Below are 19,321 nucleotides of genomic sequence, written 5' to 3' on the forward strand. Positions count from 1 at the left end.
ATTGCCTCTGTCTCTTGTGAAGAGGGGGATGCTGGCTTTATACTCTAATGAAGCTGACGCTCAAAGCAGTGTGTTGCATTGATCTCTCGCAGGCTGCGCTGGAATGATACAAACACACGTTTGCTTGTGACACCTACAAGAGATACAACAAAACACATGTTTACATGAACACACACGTGGCTGTTTCTTCAACTTTCAGCACTTTTGTATTGATTTTTGTCAAAATTAAATGTAATACGTTATTAAAATTGCCTCTGGAACTTTTTACCAAGTCTTCGTCATTTGTTTTTGCTACTTTTAAAATGTATATTATTATATGTAATAATATACATTTAAGTACTGAGTAATAATAATTAACTACATACTCACTATAGGGTTAGGATTAGGATAAGTGTTTGGTTTAGGGTTAATTGCATGTAATTATGCATAATTTACAGTTATTACTACAGTAATTACATGTAACATATGTAACATTGACACTGTGAAATAAAGTGTTACCTTAAAATGTCTTTTATATCATAAATAATTTAGATTTGTTAGTTTTTTTCATGTCCCAGACTTTCAATCTTAAAATAATCTTTCAAACAATTCTTAAAATATATTTTGAATGGTGTAGAAACATGATTTAATTGTGTGTGTTTGGTATACATGAAATGCTAAAAAAAAAAATAGCCTTAGAAAGACAAGAGAGTCACCATTTTATTTTAAAAAAATTATTTAATCGTCATTTCCATCACAAAATGAATGGTGATTTTTAATGAGGTTGAAATCACATTTGTGCATGCATGATGGTTCAGGAAAAACATAGTTTAAAAGACTCAACAAGGCTAAAAGTGCAGATACAGTAGTTGAAGAAACATATTTACACGCATGTACACATGTAATTGCTGCGATCTATCAAGCTGTCTCTGTCTCTCTCTGTCACACAGTATCAGCAAGTGTATGACGAGGCCTTCATCAGTGCAGTGGTTATCTCGCTCGTCCTCACTTCGTTTTTTGCAGTGGTCTATTTTCTCATCATTCCTCAGTATGTAAATGACACATACACACAATACCTGACACAACAATATAACACACCTTTTATTTATTTGCCAGACACGCTAAATTGAATACACATTTTACATGCTCAGGTCACACAACACACAACACACATGCATATAATAATGGGAAACCCCTCTCTTTCCCTCTATCTCTCTTGCTGCAGAGGTCTCCTGGTTGTGATTCTTCTGGTTCTCTGTTTGTGTTTCCACATGGCAAGTGTGATGTACCTTCACATCACTCATGTACAGGTAACACACACACACACACACACACACACGCACACACACACACACACACAGGGCTCGACTCCCTAGCATCACCTAACAAGCATCCAGAACACGCTACAAATACCTTAGCATCCACCCACAGCCATCACTGTCATTTTGTTCAGAAAAAATGTAAAACTCTAGTTGCTGTGTGTTTTGCTCAGCAGGTTTGCTGATTCCTCTCTCCTGTCTTTGTCTGTCTTCTCAGTGCTCTCCTGACTGTCTGACCCTGCAGATCAGAACAGTTCTATGTGGGTTTCTGGTTCTGCTGATGTACTCCGTGACCCAGGGGTGTGTGGTGAGTGTGTGTGTGTAGAAGAGAGAATGACTGAGGGTGTTGCTTTTGACACTGATGCAAAATATTTTAGCGGGTTGATAACACTTTATTTGAAGCCTGTATGTAGGCTATAATTTTAAATAAAACAATACTTTAAACATTATAATAACACTTCTTTATCTATTAAAGCCAGAATATGTTATATTTTTGAATTACAATATCCAAAAACCACTAGAACAATATTATATATCTGGTTAACTTGTGTACTTTATCCCAAATGTTTACAACAATGCTTAAATCCAGAGAAATCAGCCATTTCAACCAGTGTAACGGCCGGTGCCATTGCGTCGCCTGTCAAAGAGGCATATCCGCAGGCATTTCAACTTCCGTAGAAACCATAGAAACACCAAAGACGCTTTAATATATTATGTGTTTTATTAGACAGGAGAGCAACTGTTTGGATACCTTTCTCGACAGAAAATTACTGTGTTTATGTTATTTTTGAATCCCGTGTTTTCTTGATTTACCGCGAGTAACATGTTTGTATATGCCTCAGTGTCAAGTGGCTAACATATCATAATCAGAAAAAGCTTTATTTATAGTAACAGTAATAGCATTTTCTCCACCACACAATACATTTGAAAAATTAATTGCATGCCATTTAGCAACTCAAGTCATCCAGCTTTTATTAAGCTAAGTGATGTGAAGGCCAAGTATGGCAACCCATAATCAGACTTTGTCCTCTGCATTTAACCCATCCAAATTAGTGCACACACATTGAGCAGTGAGCAGTGAACACACACACACACACACACACACACACACTGAGCAGTGGGCAGCCATTCACTGTGCATGGGAGCGATTGATATTCTAATATGATATTCTAATATGATATTCTAATATGATATTCTAATATCGATCTAACTGCAATGTGCAATATGTGTCACATACCAGCCACGAGTAAGGTTTACATAACTTTCAACACAATTTTACTATGATTGTTTTGACGAAGTAAAACAGCGCTGCGCTACCCCACAATTTTAATTCGCAAGATAAGGTGACCTGTATGAGTAGTAATTCAGCACTTTCGGCTGTTTTATTATAATAATAAAAAATAATGTGAATTTAAGTGATCAAAAGTAACAGTAACATAGTTCAAGTTCAGGGAAGAAGGAGGTGGATGCTAAACGTAACTTTAATTTAACTTTAACTGCAGCATATAAACATAATAAAACAGCAATTAAAACAACTCTGGTCATCTCGGCTCTCTTCATACCACACGTTAATAAAACTTTAATAAATTAGCTCACCCATGAACATGATTATTGCCTATTAGTCCCGTCGGATTGCTTTCCATTGGCTGTGGAGATGAAGACGAAACCTCCCATGATTCCACACTTCACAGCGTCATCAAGCTGCGCCTTTGTTGTTGTTTTAGAAAATTACCCCTAGTGGCAAAACTTACATATTGTGCCTTTAAAGCTTAATACATAAGAAATGTTTTTATAAAGCTTTAAAATACCATTTGTAATGCATTTTATCATTGTTGCAACCATTCATTGCAACCGTAATTCGTTGCAACCGAATGAAAATTTTCTGGGATTAAAGCTTTCCAAAGTAAAGCTATCATTTAACTTCCAAGCAACATTTATTTGTAATGTTCTTGTCTTTGTGCGTTTGAATCTGTATGATTTTCTGAACCTGCACAGGTGGGATGTGTACCGTGGTCACTGGTGGGGAATTCCAATGTCTCCATGGTGACCGTTGTCACAGTGAATGGGACTTCCGACGGCTCCGGGGTGTGCAAATACACTCCGTACGTATTTTTATCATGTGTGATGGCATCGCTATCTGTGGCCCTGTACCTCCGTGTGTCATCACTACCCAAGATCCTCCTGCTTCTCCTTCTCAACATCTTCCACACTGTCGTCATGGAGACCAGCGGTTATAGGAAGGCCATAGGGTGAGCCAAGCTAAACGCAAAGGTTATAGAAATTGATTTCCCAAATTGGGGTTTGCAAGTTGGTTAAAAGATTCTAAAAATGTAAAATAATAACTATTGTAGTAGTTACTTAAAATCTCAGCAAGTTAAAGTCAATGTTTTTGGTCAAAAGGCTGAATTATCTGAAAAACCTATGGGTATTATTGTGTGTGTGTGTGTGTGTGTGTGTTTAGAGGTGGATTTTTTCACACACATGGCTATGACCCGGTTCTGGCAATGCTGTTGTTTTCTGGAGCTCTGGTGCTTCACTGCAGACAGCTGGATCTTAAACTCAGACTGGACTACCTCTGGGCCACCCAAGTGAGTGTGTGTGTGTGTGTGTGTGAGATAGAGGGAAAGAGAGGGGTTTCCCACATATTATATGCATGTGTTTTTATGTGCATTTTGAAGTATCACATCAGAAACGAGTGATAGAGACGCAAGCATAATAAATTAAAAAACCCGCTCACTTAAGGTGGTTTTTGTGCAAAAAACAGTTAATGCAAATAATGGGAGATGGAAACGCATTTGCCGAATAAATTCTGACGTAGCGAACATTAAACCTACGTGAGTAATCTGCTTTTTTCGCTGATGGTGTTTTATTTACTGTTGGTAATTAGGTTACCAGTAACACCGTCATCCACTCGAACAACCTAATGGAAACACACCTAATTAATTTTTAGTTTTTTTGCAAACTTTGAAAAGATTTGCTTCACGTTTGGATGGAAACCCAGCTTATGTGTACAAAGCTCCACACGGATTTTACACAGTTCTATGCATCATTTTGCTCCTTGTGAACACACACACACACACACACACACACACACACACACACACACACACACACACACACACACACACACACACACACACACACACACACACACACACACACACACACACACACACACACACACACACACACACACACACCTTACTTCCCATAGACATAATGATACAAACTGTATATTTATATCCCCTTACACTAACCATCAAAGAAAACTTTCTGCATTTTTACATGTAGTGTGTGTGTGTGTGTGTGTGTGTGTGTGTGTGTGTGTTTTGTTGCATGTTGTGCGTCTCTGTCATGTTACAGTGAGCTAAAATATTTAAGTTCACAATTTATAAAATTTAGATGAATTATAATTAATTATATATTTCAATTTATTCCTGGGTTGGCAAAGCTGGATTTTTAATCATAAATACTCCAGTCTTCAGTGTCACATAATCCTTCAGAAATCGTTCTAATATGCTGATTCTTTGCATATTATTACCAGCTGCTTAATATTTTTGTAGAAACCTTATAACCGTAAAATGAATGACCCCACACGTTTGAATGGCAAATTTTGAACAGAAAACATATAGTGTAATATCTTGATAAGCATCATGAACAGAAAACACTAAAATATAGTGTAATATCTTGATATAAGCATCATCAGCAGTGTGATAGACAAGCTACTGCAACAGTGCCCTCTGGTGGATGCTTATTTTCAGACTGTAATTCTAAATATTGAATCAATAAACTCTCAAGTGACTGTACAGGTAATACAACGAGGATGAGTATACAGATAATTGTTTGTGTGTTTCATCTTCAGGCTGCGGAAGAGAGAGATGACATGGAGAGAGTGAAGTTGGACAATAAGAGGATTCTGTTCAACCTGCTGCCTGCACATGTAGCTCAACACTTCCTGCAGTCCAACCCACGAAACATGGTCAGATTTCCTTTACAGGTCACAGAGGGTTAAAGACATTACTAGAGTATTTAAAGGGTTAGTTCATCCAAAAATTATCCCATAGTTTACTCAACCTCAAGCCATCCTGTGTACATGACTTTCTTCTTTCAGCCAAACACAATCAGTTATATTCAAAAATATCCTGGCTCTTCCAAGCTTTATAATGGGAGTGAATAGAGCCTTCGATTTTGAAACCCCAAAAATACATCCATCCATCATAAAAGTAATCCATACGGCTCCAGGGGGTTAAATAAAGGCCTTCTGATGTGAAGCGATTCGTTTTTGAAAAAAAAAAATTCACATTTATAACTTTGTAAACAATAATCACTTGCTTACGGTTAACGGCCGTACGCGAGTCAAGTTCCGGCAGAAGAGTGACCATGAATTAGAAGAGTCTAAAATTAGATTTTTTAAAGAGAAATGTCGGAGGAGCTTGAGTTTGTTGCCCAGCCCTGTTTGTTTGAACCACGAGAGGCGTCTAATCTCACCTAAGCTTACGCTACGCCTACATCCTACGCCATGCGTCGGGTCAGAGGTCACTCTTTCGCTGGAACTAGACTCGTGTGCGGCCTGTTACCGGAAGCTAGTGATTATAATTTATGAAGTTAATGGCTTGATATTGTCCAAAATTTTTTAATTCTGTTATTATTTACTCACCCTCATGTCATTCCCAACATGTATGACGTTCTTTCTTCTGTGGAACATGATATTTTGAGGAATGTTGGGAACCAAACAACTTAAATTGTATAGAGAATTATTATTTTTATATATATGTTTCACAGAAGTGTACACAGTTTCACAGTTTGGTCCTACATTTGGGTGAATAAGCACAATAAAAATGTACATCTTGGTTGTTGTAATTCCCGGAGTCACCACTTCATGGCAATGTTGTTGTGATCCAGCTGCTAATTAGGTGAGAGGTCAGCGCAGATGCTTTGATGATAGCTTGTGTTTTGATCACGTAATTGAGATAACATTATGATTGTGTGTAGTGTAAATGCTCAGCCACTCCATCTCACTTTGTGATCTCACTCACCAGGCTTCATTGTGAGGCCTTATGAACACAATGAATGTGTGATTACACTCCCGTTATGCAGTTTGTTATGTTTCGTATGTTTGCTGCATGCTCAACACATGCCACTCGCCTCTTTTCCTGTCCGAGATCCTTTCCAAGGAATTGATGCAATCAGACATCCTGAACTCTGTTACGGTTGCTCTGAAGCAAGCATCCTCTCCTGAGCGTGGAATTCTATTGTAAACAGTGGCACGGGGAAGTGAAAATCTCGGACACACAGTATACACAAAAGCACTCACAAGATGCAACCATCTCTGGAATTATTTCCTTGCATTCTTTCCACTGGGAAATTATTTCCTTTTATTTAAATTGCACTTAACCTCATTTTTTCTCTTTTTTTTTACTACAACAAAGGCTTGAAAAGCTGTGCATTTGTAGTGTACAACTGTTCCCTGGAGTCCAAAAAAAAAGAAAAAAAAAAACCTCTCTAAATTAGTTTAAATTATAAATTTTCACCCCTCTTTGACTTTTATAATTAAAAAAACACTGTATTGCTTAAGACTTTTATATTATGTCCATTAAAAAAGCTTGGAGTCAGTACGCTTTCTAATTAATACTTTCATTCAGCAAAGATACTTTGAATTGGTCAAAAGGGACAGTAAAATCACTTATAATTTCAAAAAAGATTTTTATTTCAAATAAATGCTGTTCTTTTGAACTTTGTATTCATTAAAGAATACTAAAAAAAATCATGGTATTAAGCAGCACAACTGTTTTCAACATGAATAATAATAATAAATGTTTCTTGAGCAGCAAATCAGCATATTAGAATGATTTCTGAAGGATCATGTGACACTGAAGACTGGATGCTGAAAATTCAGTTTTGCATCACAGCAATCATTTTAAATAGTAAAAACAGTAATATTGTGAAATAGTATTGCTGTCAAATTATCAAATAAGAGATTTCTTACAAAATCTTTCCCACCCCAAACTTTGAGCAGTAATGTAAAAGGGCTAACCTCATATGATTTCTGACTAAAGCATTAACATGACATTTAAAAAAACAAAATATTGCTTTATTCCGACTGGAATCAAACATTCAAAGTGCATGTAAATGCTAATATTACTTTGTTAAACAAAAATGCAGTTATCCTAATCTTTTGGCTCCATGTTTCTTGTTGACATCCATAAGACACCAAATTGTTGCTATGGTTCACTTCTGCATTTAAATGCGGTTGTCACTCCCAAAACTTTGTAGCGTGTATGTGTATGTGTGTAAATTAAACTCTTCTATTTCAGAAGACCAAGAAAAATCCCCTTTTTTTGTGACTGTTTTAGCGTATTAATTAAAATTAAAAGTCAAGTCAAGTCAAGTCATCTTCATTTATATAGCGTTTAACAATGTAGATTGTTTCAAAGCGCACGTCTTTACAGTTATAAATGAATAATTTAAGGTAACAGAGATTGTTTTGGCTTTATAGCGGTTCTTGAATAAAGATATTTTCCAGCTAAAGTTTTGATTGATTCACTTCCGTCGCAACGATCATTAGTTATTAAATTAGAGGCCGCTAAGACGACACTGTTCTCTCTACACAGATTTAAAACGCGAACCTGTAAGAAACGCTGATGGCGCTCATGTGTGCATTAAGACTTCGGGCCCGGGGTAGATACGCGAAACCGAAATGATCCCGACAACGCTTTATCTGTAGAGTGGTAAAGGGATCCTTCACAGGGGAGAGACTAGTTGGCACTTCAGTACTGCGTTGTCATCGGGTCCAGGCGAAGGTCCTTCGTCAGATCTGGATCCGGCAGGCTGCGGGAAAACCTCGGGATAAACAAAGACACTAAAATTAGCGTAGATGCCATTCTTCTTATGATGTAACGAGTACATCAGGATTTATGGAAGGTGTTCCCAGTTCCGGCTGACCTAATCTATGCAGCCTAACATTTAATTATAGAAGTCTAGAATGTGTTATGTGAATGCTAGGTCAAAGAGATGTGTCTTTAATCTAGCTTTAAACTGTCTGCTTCCCGGACAATGGTAGGAAGACTGTTCCAAAGTTTTGGTGCTAAATAGGAAAAGGATCTACCGCCAGCAGTCGATTTTAATATTCTAGGTATTATTAACTGGCCGGAATTTTGATATTGCAATAGACGTGAAGGACTATAATGCGTTAAGAGCTCGCTCAAGTACTGCGGAGCTAAACCATTTATTACTTTGTAAGTAATCAGCAATATTTAAAAATGTATACAATGTTTAATAGGGAGCCAATGCAGTGTTGACAGAATGGGGCTAATATGGTCATACTTCCTGGTTCTGGTAGAACTCGAGCTGCTGCGTTTTGAACTAGCTGTAGTTTGTTTGTTAAGCGTGCAGGGCAACCACCCAGTAGGGCATTCCAATAATCTAGCCTTGAGGTCATGAACACATGAACTAATTGTTTCACATTTGTCAATGAGAGCATATTGCGTAATTTAGATATATTTTTAAGATGGAAAAATGTGGTTTTACAGATAATAGACACGTGACTTTCAAATGAAAGATTGGTATCAAAGAGCACACCCAGGTTCCTAACCGACGACGAAGACTTAACAGAGCAGCCATCAAGTGTTAGACAGTATTCTAGGTTATTACGTGTGGTAGTTTTTTGTCCAATAATTAGAATCTCTGTTTTTTCAGAATTTAGTAGTAGGAAATTACTAGTCATCCAATTTTTTATATCAGCTATACATTCCGTTAATTTTGTGAATTGGTAGGTTTTGAAGAAATATACAGCTGAGTATCGTCACATTACAGTGAAAGCTTATTCCATGTTTCCCAATGATATCTCCTAATGGTAGCATTTACAGATTGAACAGCAGCGGTCCTAGTACTGAGCCTTGTGGTACGCCATACTGAACTTCGATAAGACATCTCTTCATTTACTGCTACAAACTGATAACGGTCAGATAAGTATGATTTAAAGCATGCTAGTCCAATTCCACTAATGCCAACTTAATGTTCAAGTCTATTTAAAAGAATGTTGTGGTCAATAGTGTCAAATGCAGCACTAAGATCGAGTAACACCAATAGAGAGATACAACCACGATCAGATGATAAGAGCAAATCGTTTGTGACTCTAACGAGAGCTGTCTCGGTACTATGGTACGGTCTAAATCCGGGCTGAAAATCCTCACAGATATAATTTCTTTCTAGAAAGGAACATAGTTGTGAGGATACTGCTTTTTCTAGTAACTTTGACAGAAAAGGCAGATTCGAGATCGGCCTGTAATTGACTAATTTTGTATGATCAAGTTGCGTTTTTTTAACAAGTGGTTAAATCATAGCCAGCTTAAAGGTTTTTGGTACGTGTCCTAGAGACAAAGATAAATTAATGATATTAAGAAGAGGATCTATGACATCTGGAATCATCTCTTTCAGTAGCTTAGTCGGTATAGGGTCTAACATACATGTTGTCGATTTAGATGATTTAACGAGCTTAGAAAATTCTTCCTCTCCAATAGCAATAAATGAATCTAATTTTTCCTCAGGGAGACTACAATGCACTCCCTGATGCGATACTGTAGTAGACAGTTGCACAGTTATAATTTTTTTCCTGATATTATCAATCTTATAAGTGAAGAAGTTCATAAAGTCATTACTGCTGTGTTGCTTGGAAACTTATGGGCTTGAAGCTTTCTTTTTCGTTAGTTTAGCCACTGTTTCAAATAAATACCTAGGATTATGTTTATTTTCTTCTAATAGGGTTGAAAAATAAGCAGATCTAGCAGCTTTTAAAGCCTCTCTGTATGCAATCGAGCTCTCTTTCCATGAAACGCGAAATATACCTCTAGTTTTGTTTTCTAGTGAGTGTGCTCGTTGTACCACTGCTCTGCTGCAGTATTTCAACGGTATCAACATCTATTCCATGTGATAATATAGATCTAGAGTATGATTACGGCAATGAGTAGGTCCTGACACGTGTTGTCTAACTCCAATTGAGTTTACAATGTCTTTAAATGCCAATCCCACTGTGTTGTGACTAATGACTGTAAGCGTACCTTCTCGAAGCTCTGTTATATTCACAGCTAAGCCTAGATCGGTGGTATCATCCCCTGAGGGTCTCATGTCTTTTTCATTTCCTGCTCTTTCACTGTTCCAGGACCTGTATTATCAGTCTTACTCTCAGGTGGGCGTCCTGTTCGCCTCCATCCCCAACTTCAATGACTTCTACATTGAGCTGGATGGAAACAACATGGGTGTGGAATGCCTCCGGCTGCTAAACGAGATTATTGCTGACTTTGATGCGGTGAGAATTTCTTGTTTCCCAGTCCGAGAAATGTATGTTTTGGCTCAGTGTGTGAGTTACCCTAATCCCACTCTAGGCTTCATTTATTTCTCCGTCACACCATCTCTCTCTCTTTTTCTGTCTGTAGCTGATGGATAAGGAATGCTACAAAGACATTGAGAAGATCAAAACTATTGGCAGTACTTACATGGCTGCGGTCGGACTCGTCCCCACTGAGGAATCCAAGGTACACAAAGTGTGTGTGTGTGTGTGTGTGTGTGTGTGTGTGTGTGTGTGTGTGTGTGTGTGTGTGTGTGTGTGAGAGACCATCAAGAGAGAACTTGTGTGTGTGTGCGGTTGAGCTAATCTCAGATTGTATTTGCATTTGGACATGAAAGGTGAATATCTTTTTATGCTACCAGTCAAACCTGCCACTGCTTTGAAAGCAAAAGTAACATCAAATGCAAACACACATGCATTTGTTTTTATATCATAGTGGAGGCTTTCCATTGACTTTGACAGCTATTTTTATACTGAGCTAATGATATTTTCTCCAAACCCTAAAGCTAACATAAACACACAGCTCCCATAAATTAAAGGAATAGTTCACCCAATAATTTTAATTCTGTCCCAACAAGCCTGTAAGAAACAAAAGAAGAGATTTTGAAGAATGCTTGTAACCAAACAGTTTTAGTGTCCATCGACTTTTACTCTATGGACAAAAAACAAACAAGAGAGACATTTCTCAAATAAATTGTCTTTTAAGTTCCTCAGAAAAAAGAAACTCATACAGGTTTGGAACGAGATGAGGTTGAGTAAATAATGACGTAATGTTTGGGTGAACTTTCTCTTTAAATCTCAGATTGCTGATGTAATGTTTCACCGCGGTCAGATGATATGATGATCAAAATGACATGATATAAAGAGAAAAGTTATGTCATCATGTATTCACTCTCATGTCACTCTAAACCTGTAGGATGGAGCACATAAACCTCCATGGAACACAAAGGATGAAGCTAAAAATGTCCAAGTTTCTCTTTTCCATTAACCAAAAGCTCTGAAAATCCCATTCGCACATCCTCATATTCAAACTTTTATGAAACACCAGTCAACATTTTGAGAGAACAGCAACATCTCTTCGAACACAAGGCTATCATATGACTTCAGAAAAGTTGGAAGGAAGGAAGTACTGTAGTATTAACTACTTTAATAGTGCTTTTGTATCCATTTTGGATCTTGATAGCTCCTGGTCACTAAATGTTTTTATTGGTTGAAAAAAAAGAAAAGAAAAAGGTTGCATGAACATTCTGCTATATCGTCTTTGTTGATAAAAGAAAATAACATCACACAGGTGAGTAAATGATGACAGAACTTTCTTTTTTGGGGGGGTCAAATATTCCAAAATTCTGGTTAGAAAATCACCTGACACTCTCTGTCTTATGACAAGTGTATAGAGGAGTCAGTATATGAATAATGTGTGTCTGTTTGCTCCCAACAGGTAAAGAAGTCCATTTCTGCAGACCTGTGCACAGTGGCTGATTTTGCCATCGAGATGTTTGACGTCCTGGATGCGATCAACTACCAGTCCTACAACGACTTTGTTCTTCGAGTTGGTGAGTGACCTTGTTAGAGCGAGGTGTCAGCCATGTGTTTGTGTGAGTTAGTGTGCGTAAATGAGTGTGTTTTTGTGTATGAGTAGAGGAAATACGTCAGTAAGTGTACACATAGTGCCGGACATCCCGCATCCAGAAGGATGTCCTGAGTGTACCCTATTTTGTAGGGAACAGATTACATGTAACAAACACATAATTGCACTAATGCACAATAATAAACCCTTTACACTACATACACACTTCATTTAAAAAAAATTACAAAAACATTCTTGTCATGAATTTACATAAGACGCACCTCTTATGGGTAAGGAGATTTTTTCAAATATTAAGCAGCACAACTGTTTTCAAATTTTTAAATAATAAGAAAGGTTTCTTGAGCATCAAATCATATTAGAATGAATTTTGGAGGATCATGTTACACTGAACACTGGAGTAAGTTAAGCTGAATGCATCACAAGACTACATAACTGTTTTCTATTTTAAAATATTAAAAAAATAACTTTTTTTAATCATATTTCACAATATTTCTGTATTTTTGATATTGAGATTTGTAAGATAAATCTGATTACTGATAGATTTGATTCATTGATCAGGCATTAACGTGGGTCCAGTGGTTGCTGGAGTGATCGGGGCTCGCAGGCCTCAGTACGACATCTGGGGAAACACAGTCAACGTCGCCAGCAGAATGGACAGCACTGGAGTTCAGGGCAAAATACAGGTAACACACTGTGACCCTTACAAAAAATAAGTGTACTTAAAGTTCATTTTATTAAGTAAAGTTAAAGTATATTTTGAAGTATAATTTATGTAAGAAGTCACCCTAAAAAGTAACTAATCATGGAAGTTTTCATTTTTGGGTGAACTAACGTACAATGTACTAGTAGTATGCTTCTAAGTGTACTATTTCAGTACTACTTGGGACTATTTTGGCCCACTTATTAGTGTATAAAAGTATACTTCAAGTAGTAAACAACTAGTTTACAACTGTTTTTCGTTTGTACTGCAACTACTACAAGTGAACTTATAGGTTACTGATAGTTTACTGGTCAAATACTTGTACTAAATGTTTAGTTTATGAAAGTACACTTTGAAGTATACTCTCTCAGTAAACCACTAATCTAGTAGTTTTATACTGCAAGTATACTTATACGTTTTCTTAAGTGTATAGCATCTATTATATATTGTTTTTGAACTTTAAGCATACTACTATGTTCTTATTTAGGTATTATTTTTTTATACTTTAAATATACCTTCAACTGTTCTTTAACTCTTTCCCCGCCAGTGTTTTGCTGCTAGCCAGCACCAACATTTTTTATAATTTAAACCTTTCATGGCCTACAAAATATTTTGTTGAGCATCTGAACATGCAATTTATCAAAAGAAAGAACAGAGCCTCTGCTTTTAAACAAACAAACAACAAAACCATTTATTCTAGCTTAAAGCTACTATATGTAATTTGTTTCGCCGCTAGGGGTCGCTAACCACAAAGGCGTACATTGATGATGCAAAATTCCATTGGAATTATGGATCAAGCTGATTGATCTAATAATGTTTATGGATGAGTGAATACATTGATGTTTTTAACTTGATTGTGGGATAAAGTAGAGTATGATTGCTAATGAGAGACAGATATCAGCGTCTCACGAGTCCCGCGGATATAAAGGAATAAGGACATTAATCTACCGAACTACCCGCAAGTGCTGTATTTATACTCACACGGTTCAGTTTAGTAGACAAATAAAACTTGTGAGGTAACGCAGCGCTGATTCACTTGGTCTACACTATCACACTAAACTGCATTTGAGTGTGTTGAAAGTTATAATGTTATTCTATGTGTTACTTTGTCTGTATGTATGAGACAAGCAGTAAGCTAGATCAACATTAGAATAACGTACAGATCATATTCTAACATTTCATCATGTTGAATTATATAACATTGAATAGTTTTATGTACATTCGCTCACCTGTCTAATAAAGTACATGCAAGAGCTCTGTCAAGTCAAAGTTTGTCACAGACGTGGAGCTCTCGGCGTCTCGAAAACGCCACGCTGATATTGATCCTCGTTTTAGTTCTCCTTTGTCCCAAAGTCTGCTTGTAATGGTCCATAATGTTTGAACGAAACAATAACAGCGTGAGCGTACCGCTAGACTTAACACAGTTGTCCACGTCTGTCGCCATGGTTACTATGGCAGTACGAACGGAAACCAGGGATAATGCGGATATTATGTCATTGACAGGCGACAAGTGAACAGGGATTCCGGGACGGCCAATTATTTAAAGTTGGAATTTCTCTGTAATTATAAATCTTTGGGAACTTTTGGGATATTGTAAGTACACAACTGCAGGAAATATATCACACTGTGCAGGTGATTTTTGGATGTTTTATTACAAAATTCTTACATATTGTACCTTTAATGCATCCGTTTTTTATCAAAACTTGAATGTGTGTACCGGTACGTTTTTTTTGTCAAAAATTTAGTCCGGAACAGATTCAGAACGTTGATCAAAACACAGATGGAGTAGATCGAGTCCATCAGCACCCCTAATGCTTGCACAGTCCTATAGCTCGTCCTGGGTCAACATTTCATTTGGTCACTTTAGGCAGTTTTGATTCATATGCTGTTTAATGTTTGATGATCGCGTTATATTACATTTGCATAAGCAATGCTTCTATCGCTTGTCTCTGCTTCTTCGCCTGTGTTTTGATCTAGAGATTCTGCACTCTTTCAGAAGATGCGTAATAGCACCCTCTACTGTATAACAGAGAAAACATGGATTGCCGGAAAATTCCGTCAGGAAGCATTGTGTCATAAATGACAGAAAATTCCGTCAATGGCGGGGAAAGAGTTAAGTAGATCTGAAGTAAATTCCTATGTACACTGCCAGTGGACTACACAAAAATGTACATACTCAGAATTAGGAACATACCTGTTTTCTTTATGAATCAATATTTTTCAAACAATGCAATTTATAAGACTATGGGGGGAAAAGTATTTAATATGCTAATCAATAAAAAGAGTAACCGCCTACAAGCCAAGTATACTTAGAATACTTAATTATATTTGTATATATCTCGGTCGAAAGATTGAGTACAAGTATAGGCCAAATATACTTTTCTGTCAGTATACAGGTCAAGGATACCTGAGTGTAATTTTAAGTCTATTTCTGAGAAGTACATAAAAAATACTTTCTTATTTTTATTTGAAAAGAAGTACACTAATAGCACACTTGAATAAACGTATTTTTTTTGTAAAGGTAAACTAGCACGCCACTCCAAACACATCTGACTTTATTTGCTTCTACATTCCCAGGTGACAGAGGATGTCTTTCGCCTACTATCCGGTTATTATCACTTCCTGTGTCGCGGCCAGGTCAGCGTGAAGGGCAAAGGTCAAATGCTCACCTACTTTCTGGAGGGCCGAACCCCGCAAGGCATGAACCCCACGCGATCCAAGAATCCAGCGCGTGGTTTGAGCCCCTGCATCCGGACCAAGCTTGGATCCGCGCCCGCTGTCAGCAGTTACGGCGTGAAAAGTCTCACCGTAGGGCACATTAGCACCCCGAATAACAGCATTCTGTACCTGCCCTCCGTATCCGTCGACGTAGAGATGGAGGTGTGATCGCAAGTAGACGGGTTTCGACGGTGATCAATCGATGCATTAGTAAATCAGAGGCAGGGAGGGAAACCGAACACAAGGTAGGAAGTGGGATGCAGACCACGGAGAGACGAGACAGTTTTGCACTGAGGAGAGAAACATTCAAACGTGCCAAACTGAGAAAGGCACTGCCCCTTCACGCAAGTTCATAATAAGCATGTATGTCTTTACGTGTGCACGTATGCGTGTGTTTTAATGAGTCTTCCCCAGACCAACAGGATATCAGGGTCTCCTACACGGGAGCATGCGATCTACTGCAAAGGCAGCTTCACACCAGCCGTGGAGACACGTACCCAGCGTGTGTGTGTGTGTGTGTTTGTGTTATCTTGCACCTGAAAATGTCAAGAGATGCCACGGTGATGAATATTTTTAACACGTGAGTGGTGAGGACCAAAAGTTCCGATTCAAAACAGCGCTGTATTTTGTACGTAACTGAGTCAGGCGACGAAGGGAGAAACTTCAAACACGTTGTTGGGGTTTTCAAAAAAGACAAAAGGGAAAAAAAACGGTTCCTCATATTGAGATTTGCTTTGAATAAATTGTTTACACGAAGAACACGTCACGGGTTTACAGACTTGATAGCAAAGTTATTCCCAGCTCTTCGATTTTCAGGCACACGTCGGCGGTTGCAGAGAGAGAGAGAGAGAGAGGGAGAGAGAGCGAGAGAGCGAGATAGAGCGAGAGAGAGAGAGAGAGAGAGAGAGAGAGAGAGAGAGAGAGAGAGAGATCGGCAGAAATACTAAACAACCGCAGTGAATCAGAGACTCCAATGATTTACTAGCGAATGCTAACGCTATGATGTCTTGTAATCATTTACAGAAAGTCGGTCGAGTCTGTGACGTGGGTAAATGTTTAACTTTGCGTGGGTTAAATCAGCACAGTTTTCCTGTATGTGATGTGTGTACGCACTTGGTGCTTGGACAAAACATCTGTATGCATTTGCTGCTGCCCTTTGCCCTCTGGGATATCCTTTCCAGTAATAACATGACAACAGATCCAACGTGAATTATAATAAGTCAAGGACACAAAATAGCGTTACAATTGCTTCACTGCTTGAGACGCCAGCACAATCGTTGTACTATTCACAAAAAAACAACCAAATTGGCTTACAGTATGAGATAAAATGGCTTAACAGTACATCTATTTCACATAGCCTATATTTTGTCTGTGGTTTTTCTAAGTGGCACTTAGCTTTCGGATTCTCCTATCAACGGTAGCATCTCTCACTGTGCTTGCGGAATGATTTTTAACACGCGGTCGAACATGCATGATATTTTAGTGCTGGATGTGTCATGTGCTCTGTAGGTCTTAGGTTAAACATCTGGATTTTAGTGCATCTACTGTATTTCAGAGCATGCAAATCTGCTCTCGGTCTCGAAAGCCTCACGAGTCTCATTTCATACGAGTTAGGAAATATCTTTTGATTTACTTTATGTGTTATTACTGTATCTTTGATAGATTTCCCATGATGCCTAGGGAATGGCTTCAAGCATGCCGTTCTGCATGTCCCTCTCAGCATGCCGTAATTCTGTCACGTCCCTCTATTTGAAAACTGATTTGTGTCTCTAATGCATGCCTACTGCAAAAACAAACCAAGGGTGAAAAGTGTCGAAGATATGTTGCGAAACATGCTTTAGTAGCACTGCATGAGCCCAGAATAATGGCCTTGATGAAACGAACCATCTTGTTTTGTTTTTTGTTTTTTTATCCTAATCTTTTTCTGACGGTGTATCCGCTTACCTGTTTCATGCGGGGTGCTGTGGGGAAAGCTTTCTGGGAGTTTTGTAGCATTGGCGCCTTTTTGAGCTCTTAAAGTGACTGCCTTTTTATCCAGGGTCTGTAAGAAAAAGTGTATTTCTTTGAATATGTGCCAACACACATTACCAACATATCAAACTTGTTCCTTTATAGCACAACTTTGCGACATTGTGTGCATTCGGTTCCGTTTCGAACTGTACTCTCATATGGACTGATCGAACCACGTGGCGTGGGGCTTAATACAGACTCGCAAAATGGGCAATTCCTTTATTTCTATGTTTCATTCATGTTAAGCTACGTATTCAGGAATGCTTTCTCTGATTAGCCTATACTTTTTGCCGCATTTAGACATATTTAATAATGTAAAGTAAGGAGCTGTCCATTCAAATTCCATATTTGTAGATTTTTTTGTTTTTATTTAATGAACATAAATGCCGAATGCCAAAATGCTTAATGTATCACTGAATATTTCAGATTCTATGATCCAACAAATGTAGCCAAACAGCTAAATGGTTCTATTTGATATGGCTTAATATGATCTATTTTGACTACAGTGGCCTAACTTACTGATGTTATGAACATTAATGACATATTAACTTTAATAATGCATAAAGTGTGCACAGTAAAACCATAGAGTAGATTTTCATGTCGATTAGATATTTTCATATTTGATACGGGTCAAAATTATTGTACGTATTAAATATATTGTAGAGTAAACGAAAAGAGTATTTTATTGATGATTTGTAATATTTGTGCTATTTTTGGGGTTGCAATGTATTTATTGAGATGGTTCTATGTGAATGTAAATTTCATATTGAGATCTTTTATACTTGTGTTTGCACTGTTCGGGAATAAAATAACAATGAGAGATGACGTTGCGCTTCTGTGTGTTGTTTGCGACGGTCCGTGTTTTCGTGGCCTTGGCCTTGAATAAGGAGACGTCAATCTATGGACTGATTGTGAGAGTGAACGACCTGCGAGTTATGACATAGCAACTCGAGAAAAACAACTGGGGCAAACAAGAAAGTCAATTCGGTCATTTGAGTCACTGTAATTATTTGGTAATTTGTTCATATTTAATTTAATTTAATTTAATTTGAATTTTATATATTAGAAAACCAGTTTCTTCTCCTTCCGCCTTTCTGTCTGGTTGTTTGCATTCGATTATGTGCTTGTATATTTGTGTGAAATAAACATCAGTGATTCAGAACATTGAGGCTTTAGGAACTGCCGTAGATCCGGCCTATTGTCCCACTTCTCTTTTCTGCATATATCCTCAGTTTTCCAACTGAAAGCGATTTCCCATTTACAGGATGTGCCCGTTCCGAAACATTTTGGGGGAAAGGGGAAAACAAAAGAGTCTTATCTAGCTGGCATGTGTAAGCAGCAAATAGACAGGATGTGGCACATCACACTGCCAGAAACAACTGATGAGAGAAAAACTCAAACACACAATCATATCAGGGTGTCAGGATGGATGGGCCTTTCAGCATGACACAGAAAGAGAACAACTCTCGTTGCCATAGTTACTGGTTATTATGGTCTACCGGGGTCAAATTATCACTCTTAACTTGCAAAAGTGTCAATCTCACATTATCCTTCATAGTAAAAAAAAACAAGCCTCCCCTACCCAAAAACAGTGGACAAATAAAAGTTGAATGACTGCAAAAGGAATTTTGACCAAAAATGTCGTTTTATGGAACAAAAAATAA

At 37.8% G+C, this 19,321-nt stretch overlaps 1 protein-coding gene across 1 annotated transcript in view; it reads left to right on the forward strand.

The window, feature by feature from the left end:
- adcy1a (adenylate cyclase 1a) overlaps positions 1-18,481 on the forward strand; it is a 45,474-nt gene extending 26,993 nt beyond the window's left edge. The window contains exons 10-20 of the mRNA XM_079583403.1: positions 930-1,027; positions 1,205-1,289; positions 1,516-1,605; positions 3,294-3,547; positions 3,760-3,886; positions 5,161-5,277; positions 10,456-10,602; positions 10,730-10,828; positions 12,080-12,194; positions 12,788-12,912; positions 15,507-18,481. Coding sequence (XP_079439529.1) covers positions 930-1,027; positions 1,205-1,289; positions 1,516-1,605; positions 3,294-3,547; positions 3,760-3,886; positions 5,161-5,277; positions 10,456-10,602; positions 10,730-10,828; positions 12,080-12,194; positions 12,788-12,912; positions 15,507-15,815 — 1,566 coding nt within the window. The 3' untranslated portion in view covers positions 15,816-18,481. The remainder of the gene's footprint in view (positions 1-929; positions 1,028-1,204; positions 1,290-1,515; positions 1,606-3,293; positions 3,548-3,759; positions 3,887-5,160; positions 5,278-10,455; positions 10,603-10,729; positions 10,829-12,079; positions 12,195-12,787; positions 12,913-15,506) is intronic.
- Positions 18,482-19,321: the final 840 nt, after the last annotated feature.

Source organism: Phoxinus phoxinus (assembly GCF_949152265.1).
Source record: "Phoxinus phoxinus genome assembly, chromosome: 16".
NCBI classification, from domain to species: domain Eukaryota; kingdom Metazoa; phylum Chordata; class Actinopteri; order Cypriniformes; family Leuciscidae; genus Phoxinus; species Phoxinus phoxinus.